This window comes from Suncus etruscus, chromosome 7 (genome assembly GCF_024139225.1).
Source record: "Suncus etruscus isolate mSunEtr1 chromosome 7, mSunEtr1.pri.cur, whole genome shotgun sequence".
NCBI classification, from domain to species: domain Eukaryota; kingdom Metazoa; phylum Chordata; class Mammalia; order Eulipotyphla; family Soricidae; genus Suncus; species Suncus etruscus.
Genome location: NC_064854.1, coordinates 126,451,750 through 126,477,565, shown reverse-complemented (window position 1 = coordinate 126,477,565; position 25,816 = coordinate 126,451,750). Strand labels below are relative to the sequence as shown.

Sequence of the window (25,816 nt, the reverse complement as noted above, 5' to 3'; positions counted from 1 at the left end):
AGCTACCTCCAGGAACTGCTTTTGGAATTGGCTCACAATAACCCTCCTGAGATGACAAAGTGACATTTTGTTTGTTTGTTTGTTTGTTTGTTTTGGCACACCTGGCAGTACTCAGGGGTTACTCCTAGTTCTGTGCTCAGAAATTGCTCCTAGCAGGTTCAGGGCACCATATGGGATGCTGGGATTTGAACCACCGACCTTCTGCATGCAAGGCAAACGTCCTACCGCTGTGCTATCGCTCCGGCCCCAACAAAGTGAAAATTTTTACGATTTTAATATTTTAATTGTACTTATTCAAATATCTCACCAGGTTCCTTGAGTCCTGCGGCTTCAGGATGTCAGGCAGGGCAGTCAGTCACAGACTCATTCCTGACACTTGCTTGCCTCCCTGATGCTGGCTATGTGGTCTTTCTTTCCTCCACTGGGACATTTCACTCTATAACATTGACTATGCAAGCTTTTCATTTCATTTCTGAGATCTCCCACACAGTGCTCAGGGAGGCCCAGAGGATCCCTCCAGCAATTCTCAGACAATGAGGCTGGTGGTTCAACACAGGGCCTAAAAATATTCAGGCCTTGGGGCTGGAGCAATAGCTCAGCAGTAGGGCATTTGCCTTGCATGCAGCAGACCCAAGACGGACCTGGGTTTGATCCCCAGCATCACATATGGTCCCCCAAGCCAAGAGCGATTTCTGAGCGCATAGCCAGGAGTAACCTCTGAGCATCACTGGGTGTGGCCCAAAAACAAAAACCAAACAAACAAAAAAAGAATACTCAGGCCCTGTGGTGTTATCCAGATAGTTGACTGGGGTCTTGAAGGCTGCACCTAGTGATGCTTAAGAATTTATGTGATAGGGCTTGAACCCAGGTCAAGCATAGGTCAGGCATTTACCCTAATGCTATCCTATCTCCCAGCCCTGATTGTGCATGGATTTCTTTTGGACTTTAGAATAAATGTAGAATTTCCTATGAAAAGAATTTTTTTCACTTTCAAATCTGGATTTACTTTGCAAGATGATCTGTTGCCTTTGTCTTCCCTTTCAGGTACTGTTTGGTGCCCGCAAGAGCCTACAAAAGGGCCTACAGCTGAGTCCAGGAAAAGCTTTTCAAGGCAATGCAGGCTAGATAGTCCCAGCTTTGGGGGGAAAATAACATACCCCTTCATCTATGCACACACAGTGAGACGTGTCAGTAAGGCCAATAGAATAACTGTGTGTGTGTGTGTGTTTGTTTTAAAAATGCCCACCACCAATCCCACCACCATTGTATCATTCCCTCTACCATTGCCCCCAATTTCCCTCCCACTCCCAAACCTGCTCTTGGCAGCTACGAATAATTTAATTAACATTGTTTGTCACAATTAAACGTAGTGGAATTATCCAAGAAAACTTTAAAAAATATGCCCCAGGAGCTAGAGAGACAGCTCAGTGAGTAGGGACATTTGCCTTGCACGTGGCCAACCAGGGTTCAATCCCTGGCATCCCATATGGTGCCCTGAGCCTGCCAGGAGAAACACCTGTGTGTCACCTGGTGTGGCCCCCCCAAAAAAAAACAAAAACCAAATAACAACAAAACAACAACCCCGCCCCAACTTGTGGCAGTGATGGGTTGTGCAAATATTATCAAGTTTTTGCACGTTCTACTGTCCCCTGCCTGCCCAGTGTCTCCTGGGGCTATTTCACAGAGTTCTTGCCTGAAAGCCAGAACCACCTGTGCCATTGAGAAACCTTCCTGGGCCTCATTCATTTCCCCTGGCATTCTCTCCAAATCCCAGAGGATCCAAAACCTAGACACCAACTAGGAAATAAATGTCTTCGTCTTGCAGGACCTGTAATTACTGGGTTCACAGGGCCATCCTCCCCATTTGAACACAAGCTGTATTAGTTCCATCAGTGAGACACAGAGCTGAATGGACCAGCTCATACCTATAAACTGCCAGCAGGCAGTCTTGGTCTTCTACCAGGAAACTCGGTGGGAACCAGAGTCTGTTTCATAGAATCTCTGAAGGCAGATGCTCTGGGCCACAAACTTCTCACCCCACAAAGAATCATATCAGAACACCAATATAATAGGACCTTTGCAGCGGAAAGATGGACCACCAGAGCCATGAGTGCCAACCACACAGTAGTACTAGCTCCCTGATGTCCCAGAGCCTAGGTCTTCCCAGAACCTGTCACACCTCAGTCCCCAGTTCCAGAATGGCAAAGAAGGGGGGAACAAAGGAGAGAGGTAAAGCTATGGCAGAGAAGTGGGGATGGGAGGAAATGACCCACCTTCCCTCACTCCATCTCTTCCTCCCCTCAAGCAACCTGTAGGGTGGCAGATGGGACATATGAGATGACAGAAGGGGATATTTACGGGTTGGTCTTGCTAAGAATGAAGAAGGCGCTCCCTTCAGGAATGGGGACGATCTTCTCCTTCATGTTCAGCTCTGAGATCCTTCGAGGACGGGGACCAGCAGGAACCTCGGGTTCATCTTCCTCCTCCTCCTCTTCCTCTTCACCTACTTTAAATGACATTCATTTTTGTGTGTTTTTGATAACAGGCACAAAACAAAGATGGCGTTTAGGTTAGGAAGACGGTTGTGGAGTTCATACAGACATTTGTTCACAAGTTCAAATCCTTCAGAATATGGGGTGAGTGAGAGGGGCTGGGTGTGGTGGGAAGGAAGTTCCAGCAACTGAAGATCCAAGTGTGAGTAAAATATGGCAGAGGCTGGTCACCCTCTGTACACTAGGCTGTTTCTTTTCAGGTCTTTGGGATTCAAAGACCTGCTCCTGCTCTCCAGGCCTGTCTGCCTTAGCCAGTAGGGGCAGCAGGTATGTGACAGCAACAAAGGCCTCTGCCCTCAGAGAGAGATCAAATGAACAAGCATGTACTTCCAGCATGCTGGCTTGGCTCCTCATGCTTTTTCTCCTCCCTCCACCCTGCAATTTGATGACATGAATTGTCTCTGATCAAGTGAAAAAGTAGTAGAGCTAGTTAGTCCATCAGGGATGGGACCCAGAGGCACCCTAGTGGGGCGAACGGGTCATACTCTGTGCCTGAGTGACTCTCATTCCTTATTCATGAGCTGGGGGCCCCACTCCCATACCTGGCACATCACAAGGTGGATAAGGGTCCTTGTCCTCATCTTCTTCTCGGTAGTCATCAATGGTCACCTGGAGTGACAGAAGAGGACAAGCTCTAACTTCCAAACATGTCAGAATCCCAAAGTGAAGAACTAACCCCCACCACCACCCAACATAGGTGGGATATTCTCTCTCAAGTGTGAGCTGCAGGTAATAAGCCTGAATGAGCAAATGCCTCTCTCCAGGATGATTCTAGTCAAGATGGCCCTGGGGAAACCGACACCACGCATGCCCATCTCTGTTTCTGGTCCCATATCTGGTCTCCGTGTCTCCCTGGTAGAATATCTGCACACTTCTGGAAGTGATTATGCTGGTCTCACTTGTTCCTGACCTACAGTGTCTGACTCTTCCCACCCCCACTCAGCAAATAAATATAGACTCATTGAGCAAACAAATGAGAGAATTGTCCAGAATCTGCCCAAGTAAAGCTAAGTTTGCCAGGAAGGTGAGGTGCCTCCCCCCACCCCGGGGGGTGGGCATCTATTGAGAAGCTTCCATCCTGACTCTCCGGGAAGGAGACACTACAACAGCCTGGGTCTAACCACACAGTTCCAATAAATAAGGGACTGGAGGGAAAAAACAGCTGGTATGCAGCTGAACCAAGTTTGGTTCCTAGAATTCCATATGGTTCCTTCCAGTCTACCAGGAATATTTCTTGAGCACAGAGACAGGCTATTCCCTGAGCACCACTGGGTATGGCCCCCAAAATGATCAAAACCAAACCAAACCAAAACACAATCTTGAACAGATAAATGGTCAAGGAGTTCAATATTTACCTTTCCCTTCTCTGTTGCAATACTGCTTAACTACCCAAGCCAGTATATTGGGGAACTATAGTTACCCAAAGTATCACACATCGCAATTTTCTAGTGTAGACGAGATTCACACTAGAGAATTCACTATGGAGGATTCACTATTTGGAAGATCCACGTATGAAAAAGGACATAGGAGATCCATGGAATCCTCTGGAAACCAAATGGAGAGAAGTATCGGGATACCTTGTTGTCACTGTTGGCAATCTGGTTCACTTCAGGTTTGCTGTTCTTCTTGTTCTCCAGACTCTCTTTCCTAGCAGGAAAGAGCACAAGAAGCCAATGAACCATATTGTCCACATAAAAAATGCTCATCACGATTCTGAATCATCTGCAGCCCCATGAAGGACAGAACTTAATTGGAAACATCACTAACAGCGGGAAGGAACAGAGCAAGGGCCACAGGAGGAGTTGCCTGTGAGTGGCAGTGATTTGTTACACAGACCATCTTATTAAAATTCTCATCCAAGAGCTAATCAGGAGAATGCACCATTTATTTTGGGATGCCAAAATTAACCACAGCTTTCAGAGGGACACGTGATACTCAGCTCCAAGGGAATGAGGCCCAAGGGCCACGTTTTACCCCAGACACCATTCTCTCTGGTCTGTCCCAAGGGGCCACCCAGGTTCACTGCCATGTCATTTAGGTCTGCAGCTGCTATGGTCTCTGCTCATATCAACCAACTGGATTTTACCTGTGGGGGTCCCAGGAAGCCTCTGAGGGAAAAAAAAAAACCCACAGGAAAAAAAGGCAAGGGAAGGTGTCACCTGGCAATCTTTTTTCGTTCCTTTTCTTCGGCTTCCTCTTTCTGAGCAGTATTCAGACTCTCAGCATCAGCCAGATTGTCCACAGCGATGGCCAAGAAGACATTCAGCAGAATATCTAGTTTGGGTATTTTAAGGGTACAACACATCTGGGAAGGTAAGAACACTTGCTGAGCCATGCAATGTCAACCCCCTGTGCCCTGCAAAGCTGTTCGCAGGTGAGTGGCCTCATTTGGTAAAGACAGAACACCTGTATTGCACTGACCTGAGAAAGAATGCTGTTTATTCCCCAAAGCTAGGTCTGAAAACAGATAAAGCTAAAATTCTCTAAAACCCACTACATTTATAAATGCCAGCATTCCTTTTATATGTGTGTGGGAAAACCTGCACATTAAGAAATTTAGAGCCATGATACATACTTCCTAAACAATCTAAGAGTAACACGATGCTTTTTTCTTTAAAGCCTTTTACCTTTTGCTTTATGCATGTGTGTCTTTTCAAATACACACAGATCTATCTCTCCAGCTTTTTTCCAGACAAACCATTTTAAAGTCTCCACCTTCAAATGATTCTACTGCATAAGGCAGTCTGTGTCTTCCTTGTGTGAAAAGCCGCCTGGTTCTATGAATTGCCCTTCATTCATCCACTCCATTCATACCACCAGCAGGACTGATATGCTGTGATGGTGCCAGAATGTTCCTGTGAATAGACCCCTCTGGCTAAATATTTTTGTCTCTGTCAGTTGAATTTGATGTCAGCAAATAGTAAAAGAGTTCGGTAACTGAATAATCGATCAATTTTCTGATTCATAACATCATAATCTGTGTAGTTTCCATGAATGGCTTAGAAAGTTCTCAACAAGATTCTCCAGCCAGAGGATGAATGTTTCTAATTTGCAAGCAGCAAAGTACATGTTTGCAAAGCCCCAAAACCAGAGAGCAGTGAGTCAATTAAGTCATTCTCTGATCGATGCTTTGCTCTGCTGAGGCTCAGCCATCTGTATGCAAGGTTCCAGGAGCTGGGGGACCACAGATAGGAGTGGCACACCACTGACCCAAATGCCTTATGCAACCTGAAGCGTCAGGTGGCTTGCTGAACATGTAAACAATCATAACCTAACAAGGTTGAGATGATGCGGGCGCTTCTAGGGAAGATCCGTGCATGACTAATCTATTCAGTGAACCAGGTTGACTCTCAATGTGAAGATGTTCAATATTTTTTAAACAGAGTTTTAGTAGGACCCAGGGAACTGGAAGACCAAGGTAGAGTGAGCTTGTCTCAAGTGAATCTGGGATATGGTGACTCAGATAGAGGCCAGTTCTTCCCATAGAAAATCTCAATGCAGAAGGGACATGTCTCCAGTGTTGAAATGACATTGAAATCTTTGGGGTTATTTAAAAAAATTTAAAGTAACAAAACATATGGAAAGTCTTAAAGTTGACAACGGACACTTTCCAAGAGAAATACTCAGAACCTATATGTTGAGTATATCAGTCACAATGACCTTATAAACAGAGCAGAATCTAGAATTCATTCAAAAAGGTCTGCAAATTGGGTCTAGAGTGACAGCACAGTGGGTAGAGCATATGCCTAGCATGTGGCTGACCCAAGTTTGATCCCTGGCTGCCTATATGGTCCCCCAAGACAGCCAGGAGTGATTTCTGAGTGCAGGGCCAGGAGTAACACCTAAGCACCACTGGGTATGGCCCCCAAACAAACAAAAAAAATCTACAATGCACCCTCATATGATGGACACTATTTGGTTTGGGGTCATAAGAGAAAATGACAGAATGGAGTTCAGCTCCCAGGTACTACCCACACCAGTTAGATGGCCAAGAAGGTCAACTAAGCATTCTGGACAGATATGTGTGCCTCAAACAAAACAGAGATGTAATCAAGTAGAAAGCAGTCAGGGAACACAGAATAGTCTCACTTATCTGTGGAACATAAGAAAAATAAAAAGATTGTATGTTAATAATACCCCAAGACAATAAGATGAGGGTCATAAGGACCAGCCCATGATATGAAACTTACCACAAAGAGTGGTGAGTGCAGTTAGAGAAGTAACTGCACTAACAACGACTGTGACAATCTTAGTAAAAAGAAACAGAATGTCTGTCTTGAAAACAGGAGGTGGGAGAGAAAGGAAATGAAAAACAGTGGTGGCAGGAAAGTTACAGGGGTGAAGGGTGGTGTACATTTGATGACTAAAACCCAACTACAAACATTTTTGAAATCATGGTGATTAAAGAAATTATTATTAATAAAAAAGACAGTGGCCAGAGAATATGTCTATATAGACTACAGGCTGGTATGTCTCTGTGGCCAGAAGACCAAAGAGAATAGGAAACTAAAATGGTTCAACATTCATTTAGCCAATACCAGGAGTTCATACTATGCAAAACCCTGAAATCTGAGCTATGAGGGCTGTGGCTGTCAAAGAAAAAACGATCTTCAAAAAAAATAAATAAATAAAAATAAAAGATCTTCCTGGCTCAAGAAGTTGTTCTCTAGGTATGGGTATAGAGCAGGTCCTCATAGATAGCAGAGTCTTGGATAGTGGCACTCCTGGGTAGGGACAAGCAGAAGGGGGCTCCTTACAGGAGGGTTGTGGGAGCAAGACAGCACTTGGCACCATTTTGTTTTTGAATTGAGAGGGTGTTCCCATTAAAGTATAGAGCTCTGTCCTTCTGGGGAACCCTGGAAGATCCAGCTGAAGAAAATTCATTAGCACACCCAAGAAAGCCAGAGGAAAACCGTGCACAGGATCTGGGCCTTCTTATGACAGAATTTCAGGCTGTGTTTGCTTAAAATGGAAAGGTGAGGGCTAAAAGGTGGTTTTCAGGAAACAATGATGGAGGGTCTTGCAAACTAAGTCCTGTGGGAGGAGAGGAAGGAGCAGAGATAAACAGACATTGGGCAACAGCTCCAGAGGTCACAAAAGTCAGACTTAGGTCAAGAGGTAACTGTTCAAAAGTCTAGGATTGGGAATAAAATATGTTGGAGCAATAAGAGACTTTAGAACCTCAGCTAATCAGCTAATCCCCACAACCAATGGATTCTTAATGACGTATCAATTATCAAAACAAAATAAGGTTTAGGGGGGGTGAATTCACTGACAATGAGCCTTGTTTCAGAGAAAGAGCTTCAAACGAGCTACAGGCACCTCCAACCTGCCTGGAGAATGGCTGGGCTTTGCTTCAGTCTTCTGGGAGGTGGGATGCTGAGTCTGCTAGAATTGGATTGCTCATTCATGGTCTTACATCCTCCCCTGCCCTCTGCTCGACCTGGAACCCCACTTCCACTCAGTGGTTCCCAGCAGAAGTGAAATCAAATAACATATTTTTTCATACCATAAGAAGCACCTTCCACCCCCCCCCCCCCCCGCAAAAGATGGGGGGAAATGTCTTATGGAGTGAATGTCACCTGGAGCTGAGGAGTTCTTGGGGTTCCCAGAAAACTTGAAAACATTTTTTTCTCAGAAAATTTGAAGAGTCCTCAAACTCTCTCCATGTGTTAAGAACAGTCATCATGATTCTTAATGTCACATTGACTGCTGTTCACTTAACATGGTTGAAATATTATTCAGTTTTAGTTTATTAAATATTTTAGTACACCATTTGATTTAGAATCTTTTCTAGTTTTTCTCGTCTAAAAACTATGTGCATCTTATGGTCAGGTGTATGTTATACAGTGAAAATTATGGTAGATAGAACAACAAAGTCGGAGCTGCCCCCCACAAGTGAGTTCTTCCATCAGTTCTGAGGACATGGAGGAGAAATGGCCCTGCTGAGATGAACCATAAAGGTCCCGCCAATGTGAAGGATACAGTTCCCGCAGATGAAGAGGATGATGAAGTAGATGCAGACGATCATTCCTGAAGATGACGGCCCCCCGTAGGCCATGATGCCATCATACATCACAGCATTCCAGTCTTCACCTGTCAGAATCTGAGAGGCCAAAATTGAGATCAGCACCTGAGAACCTGCAGAGCCACACTGTGTACCAAGGATCCACAAGCAGTTGCATGATTCTGACTACAGCTGCCTCTCAAGGTCCAGTTTTCACTAAACAAATCCATCTGTTCTCCATGAGTTTCCAAAACATGCTGCTCAATGACACAGATATGTGAACTGATTCTTCCCTCTAAGAGAAAGCATCACAGGTCTATCTACCCCCAACTTCTCTTTAGCCTCTTCCTTGCATGTATGTTCACTGGTGCACAGTTACAAAACTGTCAATAAAATTGAGGTGTGAATGTGCTGTCCATACCCATGTGTTACTACTGCTGGATGTATGTATTATCTGAATACATGTTGCCCAAATATCTGCCACCTGCATCTCACCTCTTGAAATGTGTGCTTTCAAATTTGCATGCTTTAATGATGGGATATGTACTAGCTCTCTCCATACTGAAGAAGCCTATGTTCTCTCTCAAGCATGTATTTTACCTGACCCCTCTCCTTACCTCCCTTTATTTTCCAATAATCTTGCTATATACTTCAAAAAAATTCAATAGATTTGAGTACACATCGTTTCAGCATCACATTTGCTCCCCAACACCAATGTCCCAAGGCTGAGTGAAGTCTGTCTGAGCAGGTCTATTTTGGACACACAAGACATTGCCTGAGGAGGATGCCTCCCAGAAGGTGACTGGGAGTAAAAGAGCCTTGCTGGCTGCTTTGTGTATGTTGATAACATGCATTTCATGTTGTTTACCACTTGATAACAACCATAAGTATGACATAAGTTTTCTTTTTTAAGATAAATTCTGATTTAAATAACTATAGTTTATCTTTCTTGGATGCTTACTGAAGTTAAAGTTGCATAATGTGATTTTCCTTTTCTGAAAAATTGAAATGTTTTTCTAATAATATCTTTTATTTAAGCACCACGGTTATAAACATGTTCATAGTTGGGTTTCAGTCATTGAAAGTACACCACCCTTTACCAGTGCAACCTTCCCACCACCAACGTCCCACTTCCTTCTTCCTCATCCCCTGCCTTATCTTTGAGACAGGCATTCTATTTCTCTTGCTCACTACCATTATCATGATAGCTGTTGGTGTATTTATTTCTCTAACTGTGCTCGCTAATCTTTGTGGTAAGCTTCATATCATAGACTGATCCTTTCAAACATCATCTATATTGTCTCTTCGTATTTATTATCATACTGTCTTTTATTTTTCTTAAGTCCCACAGATAAGTGAGATTATTCTGTATCTCTCTCCTGTCTTAATTCACTCAGCATACTAGTTTCCATGTCCATCCACTTATAGAAAAATTTCATGACTTTATTTTTCTTAACAACTGCATAGTATTTCATTGTGTATGTGTACCACAGTTTCTTTAGCCACTCGTCTGTTGTTGGGAATCTGGGTTATTTACAGACTGCATAAGGTCTTTGAAAGAAAGTGGGGCGGGACAGGGGAGGATGGAGATGTGGTACATATATACAATGGAATACTACATAGCTGTAAGGAATGAAGCAATCATGCAATCTGCAGCAACATGAATGGAACTGGAAGACATCGTATTAAATGAAGTAAGCCAGAGAAGAAAAATAAATATAGAATGTTATCACTTATATGTGGTAATTAGAATAACTGCATAAAGAAATGCAATGGTCAAAGTGAGAGTTGTCTCAAACACCCTTGGCCCCAGAGTTTAATGAGAAGAAGGAAAAAACTGAGTAGAGGAGGAGAAGCACAAATATGAAAGAAAGAATGAGGGCCAGGGGCCAAGCAGTTTCAGGTGCACTAGTGGAGAAATAAAAAAAGAATAGAACCAAATATCCAAACTCTAACCATCTAAACTTTAAATGGGAATGTTATGCTGGCAGGTTGGGGGTCAGGGGATGGATTAGGGGGATGGCATGAGGATGCAATACACTCTGGGAACATGGTGGAAGGAGGTTGACACTAGTGGTAGAATTGGCCCTAATTCATTGCATGTCTGAAACCCAACTAGGAAAAACTTTATAAATCATAATCGTTTTAATAAAATAAAATTAAACTAAAAAAATAAAGACCTTATCTCAAAAAAGTGGGGAGGGCAGAGGGATGAATCAAGAATCAAAATATGAATCCAATAAATCAAGGCTATAGTCAAGAACAGTAATAGTCAGTCTGTGCACCCCAAAAAGACCAAGTGGAAAAGGCTCTCAGAGACCAATCCCCCTGGTCTGAGTAGTTCAGAAAAGTACAGGTCAGAGAGCAGAACAGCAATGCCAGGGCATCAAAGGACCTCACTGCCCCAAGGGCAGGACTGAGGGGCTCACTGACCTGAACCACCAGTGGAGTGGAGTGGCCAGATTGGCTCCCTGGAAGGGCTTTTGTTGTTGACGTTTCTGTTCATCCTTAAGTGAGTGGAGAGGCTGCCCCCTGAGCACAGAGTCCCCAGGGCACTTCCGATTGTGTCACTCCACCTTACCCTGGCACCCACAAAGGCTCCCAGAGTTTTTGTCCTCATCATGTCCCAAAGGGAGGACAGAAACGGGCAGAAAGCTATCTGGGGTCTTGTAACCTTTAAAGTCTGTGGGCCTTAGAGTCCATCTACATGCATTCTGTTCGCCAGGATTACCAAAGTCACCTATGATAAAAACTAACCTAAAGGAAGAAGAACCTAGAGTCTGTCTCCCTAAGACCTTAGACACCTCTCAAAAATCACAGCAGAACCTTTGGGTCTTTGGTACCCAGCTGATTGAAAAAAACACTGACAACTGGAGGAAGATACAAAAGACATACTGTATATTTTGCTCTATAAGATGGAGCATAAGATAACCTATAAGATGACCATAAGATGCACAGAGTTTTTAGACGAGAAAAAATATTCTCGTTTAAAAAATAAGAAATAGAAAAAACATTCTAAAACAAATGGTGTACTAAAATATTTAATAAACTCTAACAGAATAATATTTCAACCATGTTAAGTCAAGAGCAGTCAACGTGACATTTAGAAACATTCTGACTGTCATTAACACATGGAGAGAGTTTAAGTTTCGAGGACTCTTCTAGTTGTCAGGGAACCCCAAAAACTCCTCAGCTCTGGGCGGCATTCACTCCATAAGAAGCACAGACATTTCCCCCCATCTTTTGGGGGGAAAAGTGCACCTTATGGTACAAAAATTACCATAAAACAGGGCGCAAAACTGACCAGCAGTATGCTGTTAAGAGCCACAGCAACTAATAAGGAGTTGACCATTGTGTCCGATAGGAATTGAAGGCTCCCTTCATAGCACCCCACGACCAACACCTTCTCCGGGAAAGGCTGGGGTGGGGTAGGGCCCTCACCTGGAAAACCGTGAGAAGTGCTTGCGGAAAGTTGTCAAAGGTGCTCCGCTTGGTCTGCGTTTCATCAAAATTAAACTTGCCACCAAACAACTGCATCCCCAGCAGGGAAAAAATGATGATAAACAGGAAGAGCAACAGCAGCAGCGAAGCAATGGACTTCATGGAGTTCAGCAAGGACGCCACCAAGTTGCTCAGCGATGTCCAGTGCCTAGGAGTGAAGGCCAGGGAGACATTGGGCTGTGAAGGCCCAGAGCTAGGACATTGGGCTGCAGTGCCCAGGAGATACCAGCAGTGCCCTCACCTGGTCACTTTGAAGATTCGCAGGAGACGCACACACCGAAACACCGAGATGCCCAGCGGAGACATGATTTCTAGCTCCACCAAGATGGTCTCAGTGATGCCACCGCACACCACGAAGCAGTCAAAGCGATTGAAGAGGGACACGAAGTAGGCTTGCAGACCCAAGCTGTACATTTTCACCAGCATCTCGCAGGTGAATAGGGCCAAGAGGACTTTGTTGGCAATATCTGGGGGAGACAAAATACGGGCACATTCAGGATCTCATCTTGGAAATCTCAGAACCCTCTTTCCCCCAAGGGCCATCTTCCAAACAACAGCGCCCCTTTGTTCCCCATCACTACTAGTAGGTGTGTGTGTGGGATTATAGGATTTGTCTGTTTCTACCTCAATCCATATATGCCTTGTTACTCATTGGATGGAATTATCTTTGAATATAGCACCTTGGATTGATGTTGAGACCAGATGGTCCCACCTTCCAGGTTTGACATTTTCCCTCAGATTAAAAACTCGGAAGGTTGGGGCCAGAGAAATAGCATGAAGGTAAGGCGTTTGCCTTGCATGCAGAAGGATGGTGGTTCGGATCCTGGCATCCCAAAGGGTCCCCTGAGCCTGCTAGGAACAATTTCTGAGTGTAGAGCCAGGAGTAATCCCTGAGTGCTGCCGGATGTGACCCAAAAGCCAAAAACCAAAAACCAAAACCAAAACCAAAACAAAAACAAAAACTCGGATGGTAGAGGAAGTCACCCCTTATGTTTTCTGGATTTCCCTAATCCTAACCCTAACCCTAACCCTGCTAGGAGGCCTGCTAGGGGCTAAGGGTATTGTGGGAACACCTCTAAAGCCTTTTCTCTACATGCGTCTTTATGTGTAAATTATTTTCAAGACTGCCATCTGATTCCAGATCCACATCTCTCCAGTGTTCTGATGTTGGAACCTGAGTATTTAATTTAATAAATGTGTTCTGCTTGTCTGCCAGGTTCGAGTCTTGTTTCTGCTACTCCTTGGCCTGTAACTCCATTTCACTCCAAATGGGAAGGGGAGTCTTTCCACGCCATCTCCAGTCCCTTCCCCAAAGCCTATGAGTTTGTTGCTGCTTATTAATACCACACTCATTATTAGGAAAATGTGCATCAAAATTGGTGCGAATATATGGTGAAAATAGGGTGGTGAGGAGCTACAAGAAGAACTAGGTAATCCACTAAATTCCATTGGTCCTTTTAAATTTTGCCCGCCAAAAAGGAAACTTGTCAAAATAGATTGTAAAAACAAGCCTACAAGTTTTGCATGTAGATATATACATATTTTTTTTATCTGTTTGTTTCAATCAGAACAAAGAAAACCTGCTGGACATTGCTAACAGCAACTGAATTTAATAACAGTTTTAAGGAAAGGAGGGACAATATAGTAGGCCAAGCACTTGCCTTGCATGTCTGACATGTACCATATATGGTCTTTGCATGCAGAGCCAAGTAAAAGACTTGAGTATTGTTATGTGTGGCCCCAAACTAGAAAAATAGAAAAACAAAGAGTAACTGCTTATCAATGTCATGTCTCATGGCAGAAATAATCACACCCAGCAGGCTGAAGCTGGTACAAAACCAGACAGGACTTCTCAGTGACATGAATATGAAACTCAGAGCAGACACTGGGCAGTATGAGTTTGGGCAGTATGATCTTGGGGCACATGCCAAGAGCAGTAGAATGAACATAGCTTCCAAAAAGGACAGAAGAAAGGAGGTGAAGTCTCGTCTGACTCCTGGGTCCCCTGATCCTAGGTTCTCTTGGACTGAGGATAAGAAGTGGTCTAGGATTATTAATCAGGTCTAAGGTGCTTGATTATTGCATGGTACAGACTATGCCCTTTGTAGACTTCATGTTTGCATAGGTGCACCCCATGTTTGCACACTTCTCCTGTCCTTCATATTCATGCTCTCAAGAAGTGTTCTTCCACCCGATTGCCTGTTGTTCTGGGAAGACTCAACCGCGCTGGTCCCTCACTCAGAACAGAAAGAGCCTGGCACTGATGTACCTTGAATCTGTGTCAACCAGTCAGGCTGGTTGTAGTGCTCTGAAGAGATGGTCAATGTGTTGAGAAACACCAGGACAATCACCAGCCAGTAAAATGTGACTGACTTCACAGCAGCCCTGCATCTTCTGCGATTAAATCTGTTCCAGCGACGCCAGCGTCGGCTGAAAGAGAAGCAGCTGTTAGGTCCCAAGAGGAAGGTTCTAGGGCTGAAGAGATGGCACAGTGGTAGGGTGTTGGCCTTGCACACGGCCATCCTGGGATCAACCTGAGTTCGATCCCCAGCATCTCATATGATTTTCCCCGAGCCTGCCAGGAATGATTTCTGAGTGCAGAGCCAGGAGTGACCCCTGAGCACTGCTGGAGTGTGGCCCCAAAAAGCCCCCTCCTCCAAAGAGAAAGGCTCTGAGTGTCCAACAAACACTCCTGAGAAGAGGCAGGGAGGTCTGGCACTGTGTGAGGGTACAGGAAAGAAAGGTATCCACCTGCAGTGAGAGAAATGAGCTGTTAGTCTGAACAAACCTGGTCTTAAAATACAACTTCTAGGGCCAGAGAGATAGCACTGCAGTAGGGCATTTGCCTTGCATGCGACCGATTCAGAACAGACCTGGGTTCAATTCCTAGCATTCCAGGTGGTCCCCTAAGCCTGCCAGGAGTCATTTCTGAGCACAGAGCCAGGAGTAACCCTTGAGTGCTGCCGCTGGGTGTAGCCCCACAAAAAAGAAACAAAATAAATAGGGGCCAGAGAGACAGCATGGAAGTAAGGTGGTTGTCTTTCATATACAAAGGTCATTGGTTCAAATCCCGGCATCCCATATGGTCCCCCGAGCCTGCCAGGAGCAATTTCAGAGTGTGGAGCCAGGAGTAACCCCTGAACTCTGCCAGAATGTGACCCAAACACAAACAAACAAAAAACACAGCTTCTAAAAGTATTAACATGCTCGTGTTATCAGTTCCCTTCCTGTGACTTTTGGGAACTAAAGAATCTGTCACCCACCACCTTCACATTGCTTAGAAGATCTAGGTATTCATAGCTTCAGACACAGCTGCATCTCCCATTCCCACCAGCTGGGATGTGCTGAGCTGTCGGTTGGCTCAGCCACTCCATTATCAAGCACATCTTTGCAAGGCCCCTCAGCCATCCCACTCAATTAATCAGCAGCTAAGTGCCAAACCCCAGTTTTCCTTTTAGGAGAAATTTCTATCCGGGACCCTTTTTGACTTTCCCAAGTTCTTCTGATCGGGCAGAGCTATCAGAGCTGAGAAAGAAACAAGTTTTCAGCCTGCGTCATCTGCTGCCCTTCCTAGCAAGGAATGTTGAGAGATACCCTAAGGAGAAGAGCTAATATTGATGAATTGTTTTTGGAGGGGTCACACCCGGTGACACTCAGGGCTTCTCCTGACTATGCACTCAGAAATTGCTCCTGGCTTGGGGGACCATATGGGACGCTGGGGGATCTAACTGCAGTCTGTCTTAGGTCCACCACATACAAGGCAAACACCCTACTGCTGCGCCATGGCTCCGGTCCCTTGATGCATATTTTTATACAAATAGAATGAGCTGAATCCAACAGTCAGGAGTGATCCCCTTTCTGCTTTCAGTTCCTGTTTAGAATGAGGGAGTGTGTTCTATCTCTAATCCCATCTCCCTGTGGGAAACCTTATCTGCCACAGCTGGCTTGGTGGCATGAGGGTAGACAAGGGCCTGCTGAGTGCAGCTGGCCATCCTGCACAGGCTGCTGCTTGCTGAGAGGGAAGAGGGCTTGCCTCTAGGGGCCTGAGTCAAAGAATCATCAGCTGCAACCCCTGATTCAGCAGTGTGGCTCTGCTAAAATAAACTAAAATAAAATAAAATGTCACCCAAAGAGTAGGCAACGAAAGAGCTGTGTCAGCAATTTAACAAGAACAAGCAAGATGGATTTTGTGGGTATGTTGTTTATGTGGGTTTAAGGGCAAGAACAGCTGGAAAAGTGATGATAGGTAGAGAAAATTGGGGGGTACAGGGGTTGGAGCAATAGTACAGTAGGCAGGACACTTGCCTTGCACAGAGATGACCTGGGTTCAATACCCAGTACACATATGGTTAACTAAGCCCCTGTAAAAAAGACCCTGAGTGAAGCCAGGAGTAAGCCCTAGACGCAGAATAGTGTGGCTAAACTCAAAACAAAACAAAACAAAACAAAACAAATTTCCTAAAGAACATGCCAGGTTGTCATTCTCAAGGTTGGTTTCCTCACACACAGACACAGAAGCAAGAATAAGGCCAGTCTTACTCAATCTGTTGACACTGCAGACTAGTGACAAGTATCCCCCAAATCCAGGAGTTCTCATGGCCACCTCCCCTGAGTCATAGTGCTCACCACTTCTTGGCTCATGAAGAGCCAAAGACACCCTTTGGCCAAGACATGGGCATGAGGAGATGTTAAAAGCATTGTATAGTGTTTAGGGTACTTGACTTGCATGATATGCACCTGGGTTGATGTCTGGCATCCCATATGGCCCACTGAGCACATCCAGGAGAAAGTCCTGAGTGCAGAGCCAAGAGTAACCCCGAAACACTAAAAAACAAACAAAAAAAAAAAACCCACACACACAGCACCAAGGCAAAGCCTTGCCAGGCTGTAGCAAATAACTTATCAATCCACACCTAGGGAACTTGCTAGGATAGTGGGTAAGGAGCAAAGGAGAGAGAGCCATAAATGCTCTTGAAAGAGACAGGGAGATTGTTGGGTTTTATTCCTAAAAAGTTGGGCTGAGTATGAGTAGCCATGTGACAGTTAGCCAGGGGCTAAAAAAGCCAAACAAACAAACAACAACAATAACAAAACCAAAAAGTCAAAAAGCAGCTCTATGCTGCTTTTAAAAACTCAGAGCAGCCTAGTATTGCTACAGTGTGGAGTAGGAAAAAGGATCACAGTCAGTGTCGATAAAAGTTGCATACATTAAAGAGAGACAGAGAGAGAGAGAGAGAGAGAGAGAGAGAGGGAGAGAGAGGGAGAGAGAGGGAGAGAGAGAGAGAGAGAGAGAGAGAGAGAGAGAGAGAGAGAGAGAGAAAGGGAGAGGGGAAGGAGGAGGAGGAGGAGAAAAAAGGAGGAAGAAGGGGAGGAAAGCCTGGAGAAAGAGGAGGTAGGCCTGGAGGAGAAGGAGGAGAAGGTAAGCCTGGAGAAAGAAGAGGAGGAGAAGGAGGAGGAAGAGAGGTTGGAAGAGGAGGAGGAGGAGGAGGAGGAAGAGGGGGTAAGCCTAGGGCCAAATTATGACTTCTGATGTACAGTGAGTATTCAATAACACAGATACTAAAAGATCTGGTGCCCCATGACTGCAGTGAGTCACAGAGGGTTTTGGTTTCCTTCTTTGGAATCAGAATGATGGAGGAGCAACTAATTTATTCCTATGGGTCATAGTTCGCAAGAATTTTCATGATCAAGATGGAGATTTTCTATGATTCAAGGTGATCTATAGTTAATGCATTCATTGTCCTGACACAGCCCCCAAGCAACTCCTAATGGGTGTTTTGACCTTACTGGTTTGCCTGAACAAGAATATTTTGGGGGGAGAGTTTGGGCCACACCAGTGGTGCTCAGGGTTTACTCCTGACTCTGCACTCAGAAATTGCTCCAGGGAGACTCAGGGGACCATATGGGGTGCTGGGGATCAAACTGGTTCAGTTGCAGGTTGGCTGCATGCAAGGAAAATGCCTTACCACTGTGCTATCACTTCAGACTATGAGCCAAAATATTCCAAAATATTTTTATAAATAGAATAATTCCACATACACTCTATGACAATGGCTTCTTTCACTCCAGTGTGAATACTTTTGAGGTTCAATCCATGTAGTTTTATCTATTGAGAGTTTCTCCCTTTTTGGTGGGTGTTAGTCCATCATATGGATGAACTATAATCTGTCTACAGTTCATATCTGAGTCAGTTCTAGTTTGATATCATAAATGCACATACATACATAAAAAATTGGGGTAAGCCCATCTCTTCATTTTTCCCTTTGAATACCTCAGAAGAGGTGGCCAGAGGGTAAAAATAGGTTTAACTGTCCAAGTGTACTGCTGTGTGTATGTGTATACACTTCACATACCATATTTTTCTCTCTATAAGATGTACCTTACCATAAGATGCACATAGTTTTTAGATTAGAAAAATAAGAAAAAATAAAAGTCACAGCAGCGATTAAATAGTCTTAAATGAAAACTCTATGTGTGATGGTGAAAATGCCTTAAACGGATTGCTCATACTATGTGGTATGTCTGTGCAATAAAGGGGGCAAAGCACTTTTTCTTCATCTTTTGGTGGAGGTGCATCTTATGGTACGAAAAATATGGTATGTTATATATACTTTTATGTAAGTAATATATTAATATATAATATATATTAGGGTCTGCATCCTTGCTTTTTTACTCAGTTTTTCAAGGATAGCCTTTCTCCTAGGGAGGTATTGGGTCCCACTGTAAGATCCACTGTATTTTTCTTTTTGTTATTTTCTTTTTGGTTTTTCGGGCCACACCCATTTGATGCTCAGGGGTTACTCCTGGCTAAGCGCTCAGAAATTGCCCCTGGCTTGGGGGTACCATATGGGGCACTGGGGAATCGAACCGCGGTAGCAATCTTTCCTTGGCTAGCGCTTGCAAGGCTTACCTTACCTCTAGCGCCACCTCGCTGGCCCCCACTGTATTTTCCTAATGACTGAGGATCATTCCATGAACTGTTGTCAGCCAGTTATTTGGTAACAGAGATCTGTAAATATCTTGACCATTTTAAATTGAGTTGTTTTCTTCTTATTATTACTATTTATGTACATTTTCTTTCATCTATATGAGATAGTATTCCTTGACGAAATTGGTTTTTCAAATATTTTTCTTGCAAACTTTTGATTATAACTTTACTATCACTTTGAATAAGCTTTTAGCATGTCATCATTTGAATAGCATAAGGTTTAATTTTGACAAAATATTATTTAATAATTTCCTATTATGAAAATGCTTTGGGTGTTATAGCCAAGAATACTTTTCCTTTCCCAAAGTGACCACATTTTTTCTTTCTATGTTTTTTTTTTGAGAAAACCTAAGCGATGTAAATTTTACATTAGTTCTATGCATGTTCCATTCAAGTTAGCAAAACATGGGGAACTTAATGATAATTGACAAGTAACAAATGAATACAATAATTGATGTGTAACAAATTAGTCTGGATGTAGTACATAGTGATTTGATATCTGTATATAAGGTCAACGTTAGTTTTTTAATACAGTGATAAAATATTTTCCTCTTAACCACTGATATGGAAAAAAAATTACACAGGTACATAGGTTCAGGGTTCATTGAGATTTTAATCAACGTATATAAGCTGAATCTGCAACGACAACAACAACAAAAAACCCCACAAGCTCCAAACCCAGACTATCTCTAGCAACTCAAAACACCTCAACTGAACCCCCTTCTGTGGACAACTTTAAGGAGAAAGTGGTGAGGACTCTCTCCCTTGGTGAAACGACTCAGAGAAATATGGGTCCTTAGTCTGTGACAGAGGATTTGTTAATTATGGTGTTGGCTGGGCCAGGACATAGAACAGGGGACCCTCAGCTCCACGACACAGCTCTCCCCCAGGTTGAGCTTAAAGTTAGTTCCCAGAGCATCCTGGTCTTCTAGGGCTGGTCTTTTACAACTCACATAGCAAAAAATCAAGTCAAGACCAATGCCCTACACAGTGTACAAATTCGAATGAAAGAAATTCAGAAACCAGAATAAAAAACAGGATACTGACCTGAGTTTGGATTTGGAGATGGCTTGGCTGAAAGAAAGAAAAAAAGAATATGATTCCCATTAGGAAGCGTTCACACCCCGGCCCTCTCACTCGGCAGAGACAGGAAAGCCATGCACAGAAGCCTGAGCTTGAGCGCCCGCCCGTCCCAGACCCTCAGAGGGTCGAGGGTCGGCTGGGGTAGGAGCATAGCAGGGGAAGACGGGCCAGGCTGAGCACCCTGAGAGAGGGTGAAGGTGGGTTCCAGGCAAGAGAAGACTCTTAGCTGGAAGCAGTGATGCCAGAAGTTCCTCTCCTCCAAATGAAATCAGGGACACGGTCACTTTCTAGAAGCAGCATTTGCTGGCACTGCCAGGAACAGGAGCTCAAGACTAGGAATCCCCACTCTGGATGCACAGATAAAACCGGGCAGGCAAAGCAGCACCCTGTTTAGAGTGTCAGTGTTGTTTACTGATGCAATAGTGGGTGAGGGGGGAGATGAACTCACACACTCTCCAGACTTCATGATGCCCCCAAGGGGGCTTGGAGGTGTAGGTACAGGGCAAATTCCTTTTTTGCAACTGTAAGTTTTCTGCCCATAGCATGTTCGTTTTTATTGCTTTTTATAAATTTTATTTTATTTTATTTTTGAACCACACATGGCTGTACTCAGGAGTGATCCCTAGCTCTGTGCTCAGAAATCACTCTGGCAGACTCGAGGGACCATATGAAATGCTGGGGGATTGAACGAGATCTGCAGAGTATAAAGCAAATGGCCCTACGGTTGTGCTATTCCTCCAGCCCCTATGCCCATAGCATGTTCTTTTTTTTAATTTTATTTATTTTTTTTAGTTTATGAGCCACACCCTGCGTTGCTCAGGGGGTTACTCCTGGCTGTCTGCTCAGAAATAGCTCCTGGCAGGCACCGGGGACCATATGGGACACCGGGATTCGAACCAACCACCTTTGGTCCTGGATCAGCTGCTTGCAAGGCAAACGCCGCTGTGGCTATCTCTCCGGGGCCCATAGCATGTTCTTTATTAGGAACCTCTGCCCAAGAAACTGTGGAGTAGCTGCCTTTAAAAATGGTATCCTGTCCTTCACAGAGATCAAACCTAAAGGATTCCAGCAGGATGCAAAGACAACACAACTGCACAGGGCTTTCCCCAAAGCAGATAGATTTTTGCACACTTCAGACTGTAGCCCCCCTACAAACCCCAATATGCCCACTGCCGCAGCCCAAATTAATCTAGAAAAATAAGCCAATGGAAGTGATGGGATGGTGGCCCTAGCATTAGAGCGGAGGGTGCAGGACTCTGGTTAAGTGATATATGGGTGAACAAGAGGTGTGCGGGTCTCTCCAGCCTGTTGCTGGCACAGAGGATGGGAGACCCTGGGGGGCAGGGAGCATGGGGTTGCAGTGCATTTATAGACAGCGATTCTGCCAGACAAGCTCTTATCAAAGCTCTGATGCCAGCACCAGACTTGGCCTTTTACCCCCACCGCCGCACCACCGAAGCCCAGCCTTGGCCCGCGCCTCTTCTTTTCCACCAGCACCTATTGGACACAGTGGAATGGGGGGGGATACCTACCAGTCCACCCCACAGCAGAGGGGATGGCTTACAGAATGTGGTGATAGGGAGATGCTGGGAGGGGAGGGGAGTCCTGAGTTAGGAGGTGCAAGGGGTTCATGGGGAGGACATGACCCCTCGAAGGCTCAGAGTGCCATGAATGGCCTGGGGGGTGTCTTCTCCACATCTGCTTCTCTAGGAAGAGCAAAGGCACGGGGAATTGCCTACACTCAACCAAATGTTCCCACAGCAGCCGTGTGTTTCCTTCGCCTTCACCACTTACGTTCTCTCCGTGTTGACAGACTCCGTTTCGCTGGTGGGCATGCTGGCTGTGGGCAGAAGAAGAGCCTATTAGGCACTGCTAAGGAGAGAGAGAGAGAGAGAAGAGAGAGAGAGAGAGAGAGAGAGAGAGAGAGCACACAGAGCAGGCTCACATAAGGCCATACTGGGTAGACTTTAGAGTTCTTGGCTGTGCCAGGCTCAGACCACCTTCCAGGATCTGCAGAGGGCCCAAGGAAGTTATTTTCCTCTAGAACCTTGCCAAGCAGACAGCCAGGACCTCAAGTGACTCCTGACTCTCCTGCATTTCAGGTTTGCTTTGATAAGGGATCAAAGCACCCCAGATACACGCAACCTACATGGTGTCTTGCAAACAGCCTGTGACTGAAACGCACATTTCCAAGTGAATTCTTATGTGCATATCTCAAGAGCAGGCATCAAAACCCCAGAGAAGAGCCATAGATCCCCATGCATAGAAACTCGTTCTAAAACTAAGAACATGATTCACTTTTCTAGCACATTCCTGTGACTCTAAGTGCTTGAGCTATTGAAGCTGATTCCCAAAAGGTGCTTTCCAATGCTGCTGGTACAATTCCTACCAGCAGAGAAGTGAGCAGTCAGTTAGCAAAGCAGACTGTGCTTCCAGGACACCAGACTTTGAGGGGGGCATCTCCCCCACCTCATGGCACGATGCTGAACAGAAGTTGGGGGGACCTGAGAAATGCATTCTTGCGTTCCAGAGAACCCAGGACCCACCCAGAATCACCATGGTGCATGCATGCACCAAACTGTTCTCGTTCATTTGCTTAAATCCTTGAACCATCCTGAGTTGGGAACTGTCCTGTGCAGGGCACCAGGAACCAAAGGGGGCATGGACACTTGCTTTGGGGCACCAGAAGAAGAACCAGCTTTCTGGAGGAGTTTAACTGTAGAAAGAATAGCCTCAAGGTCTGTCCCAAGAGTTTCTAAAGTGGGTTCAGACGGAGAGTTCTGCTTTTGGGTGAGGAGACAGGGGTAGAAGATGAAACATCCTCTAAACAGGCACATGGGGTGCCATGAGGAACAGATTTGAGGCGTCACAGCTGGTTTTCTAGGAAGATGATGGCAGCAGAATGTCATCATCCCTCAAGGCTCTGCCCACCTGGACCCTCTTAGCAAGGATACCCTGAGTTTCATATAAGTTGGCCATGGTGCTGCCATGCTGGGAGAGAAGGACTGGGCCCTGGGCTCAGGAAGAAGCTGGGTGCTAAAGACAAGGGTGATGGGAACCAGATTCAAGAACCCAGAGATCTGAGAGACACCTTTTGTGAGTGTCACACATGATCCCTTTCTGTTCTGTGAACTTTCAAGGGACTGTGCTGTCTGAGAAGAGTCTTAGTGGTCCTATATGGAAGCAAATTAGGCAAAATTTTCTTAGGGAAAGACAGAAAGAGCAGCAGAAAGAGCACCAATGGCTTCCTCATAGGATAGCCTTTCCCTGCCATGTTAAGTCATCGGAAATCCCCAACAGAATGACTCAGTACTGCAAAAAAAAAAAATTAAGGAGGTAATAAAATAAAACCCAGAAAACCACACAATCTACTGATGGGGAAAAAAACTGTTAATGAAAGAGACACACAGCAGTCCATGCATTGTCCTTCAATACAGTTCCAAGCTTTGGCCTCAGCCAAAGGATGGAACACTTTGAAAATTCCAGTTTCCCAAATTTTCCAGGTTCCTCTTATTAGGTTGTCTTCTTTCTCTTCAGGGACAGAATCAGAAAGGTCTCACTAGAAGAGTAGGAACAGTCCTCTCTGTGGGTCATTTTTTCCTGGGGGCTCTTATCACAAAGGGACCCAGAAGTTGAGAATGGCGTGACCTGGTCAGCGCAGCCCTGGGCAGGAATCAGCTTTCTCTAAGCCTCAGCATCTTGTTTATGATGGTGGCACTGATCTCCCTACCTGGAGGACCACTTCCACCTCACACAGTATAATCCTTTATATTACATCATTCTAAAACACCAAAGAACAAAATTTCTCCTGAACAGGCTTTACCTTGGAGGTTGTGGCTCTCCAGGGCATGTGAATTTTCATGCAGGAATTTTCATTCCATGCCTAAAACTTCATTTGTTATAAAAAGTCACTCCTCCCACCGAACAACCTGGCATTACTCAGGGTTTAAGCCTGGCTGTGCACTCAGGGAATCAATCTGGTTGATGCTCAAGAGACTATATCTAGTGGTCAGCCATGTGCGAGACCTAAGCCTTCTCTCTGGCTCTTAAAATTTCATTTTCCAAGTGATCTAATTAATGCAGGTAAATGAGAAACTACCTACGAGTAAGGGATGGACCATTACCCTGCAGTCCTGATGCTCTGCTGGCCATCAAGTGAATGAATGACAAAATGGTGGAGGGCGGCAAGGTAAAAATCAAATTCATTTCGCCAGATAAAAATCCAGAAAGGCCAGTCCTGCGACTTGGGCAAGACTGACTGAGGGAGAAAAGCACATGTTGTCAGACATTGCCTTTGTCATTTAAGAGGTGAAAGGTCTAAATTTCACCTGTCAGGTTCTTCGAGATGCCATTTTCCAATCTGCACAACAGAGCAGTCTTACTTCACAGGATTTCGAGAAAGAACTCAAGAAGATTCAACACACAGTGGCTCAACCCAAAAAGGGTCCCCAGGACTGGGCAATCAGTGACACTCAGCTATGGTAATGACTTCTCCCGTGGTTCTGGGATCAAGTGACAATCCCCTTGTGGTGTCGACACAGCATAACTGCCCTTGAACTGATGAATGTGACCCCCACACCAATAATGAATAACTAAAACTTTCCACCCTTCACTTACGAGATGCTTAATTTTTCATGTTAATAAAATAATATGGATTTTACTTCACCCAACAGGTTTCATCTACAGCCTTGTACTGTTTCTCACTCACTCTAGAATTACCTTTAGGGTATCCCTGAGTAGCAAGGTCAAACAGATCCAAATTCAGAAAGCTTTCTGAGAATACTAGGCTGGTTTCTCTCCCTAAGAGAAACTTTAGGGGTCCTTGCCAAGTTACAAGGCCAGAGACTCTGCTCAGGATGAGACCGTGGGGGCACTCACATGCCCTAGCAGTGTTCAGGGGTCACTCCTGACTCTGTATTTAGGAATCACTCCAGGAAAACTTGGGAGACCATATGGGATTCTGGAGCACAAACCTGGGTGGGTCATGCGTAACGCAAGTGCCCTACTCGCTGCACTATCTTTCCAGCCCCCCGTATTTATTATTTTAAAGCTCAAGGGAACTAATCTGTTAGGACAGGAGAGTAAGACTTAGGTGCTTACAAGAACAAACTGATCCACTTCTGAGAACTCAGACTGGCATATTGGAATGTTATAGTGGTGAAGGAGGGTTTTCTTTTTTGATGATGGAAACTCAACTACAAAGACATTTGTAATCAGGGTGCTTAAATATATTATTATTATTATTATTATTAAAAAGAAGGCCTCTCTGCTCTCTGCTACCCACCCCCCTGTAACCACACAGTGAGTTCTGAGATCTATTGGAATCTGTGTACTGCTCTCAGCAGATGTATACCCCTAGATTGGTATATTCATAAATTCCAGAAATCAAAAAGTTCCCAAAGCCAAGTGTTTACTTGTTTACATGTTTATGCTCTCTATCACCCTGGGTTGGCTTATCTAGGGGCCTTTAGAAAGGCCTTGCTTGCAAGCGCAAGCAAACATTTGCAGGCAAGCATCCCAGTATGGGCCACGGGGTGGGGGTCCTGCAAGTATCAAGTTCCCAGGATAATCAGAGGGATTTACCATATTTTTCATATCATAAGATGCACATTTCCCCCCCAAAAGTGCTTCTTATGGAGTGAATCATACCTAGAGCTGATGCCTGAGTGTAGGGGTGGAGGGCAT

General features: G+C 44.8%; 1 protein-coding gene across 1 annotated transcript in view; it reads right to left on the bottom strand.

Moving 5' to 3' along the window:
- The window catches only part of CACNA1D (calcium voltage-gated channel subunit alpha1 D), a 378,619-nt gene that overhangs the window by 80,809 nt on the left and 271,994 nt on the right, over positions 1-25,816 (bottom strand). Inside the window, 11 exon segments of the mRNA XM_049776224.1 lie at positions 2,359-2,506; positions 3,095-3,161; positions 4,130-4,199; positions 4,712-4,826; positions 8,538-8,658; positions 12,001-12,208; positions 12,302-12,527; positions 14,330-14,490; positions 20,096-20,122; positions 21,569-21,628; positions 21,878-21,971. Coding sequence (XP_049632181.1) covers positions 2,359-2,506; positions 3,095-3,161; positions 4,130-4,199; positions 4,712-4,826; positions 8,538-8,658; positions 12,001-12,208; positions 12,302-12,527; positions 14,330-14,490; positions 20,096-20,122; positions 21,569-21,628; positions 21,878-21,971 — 1,297 coding nt within the window.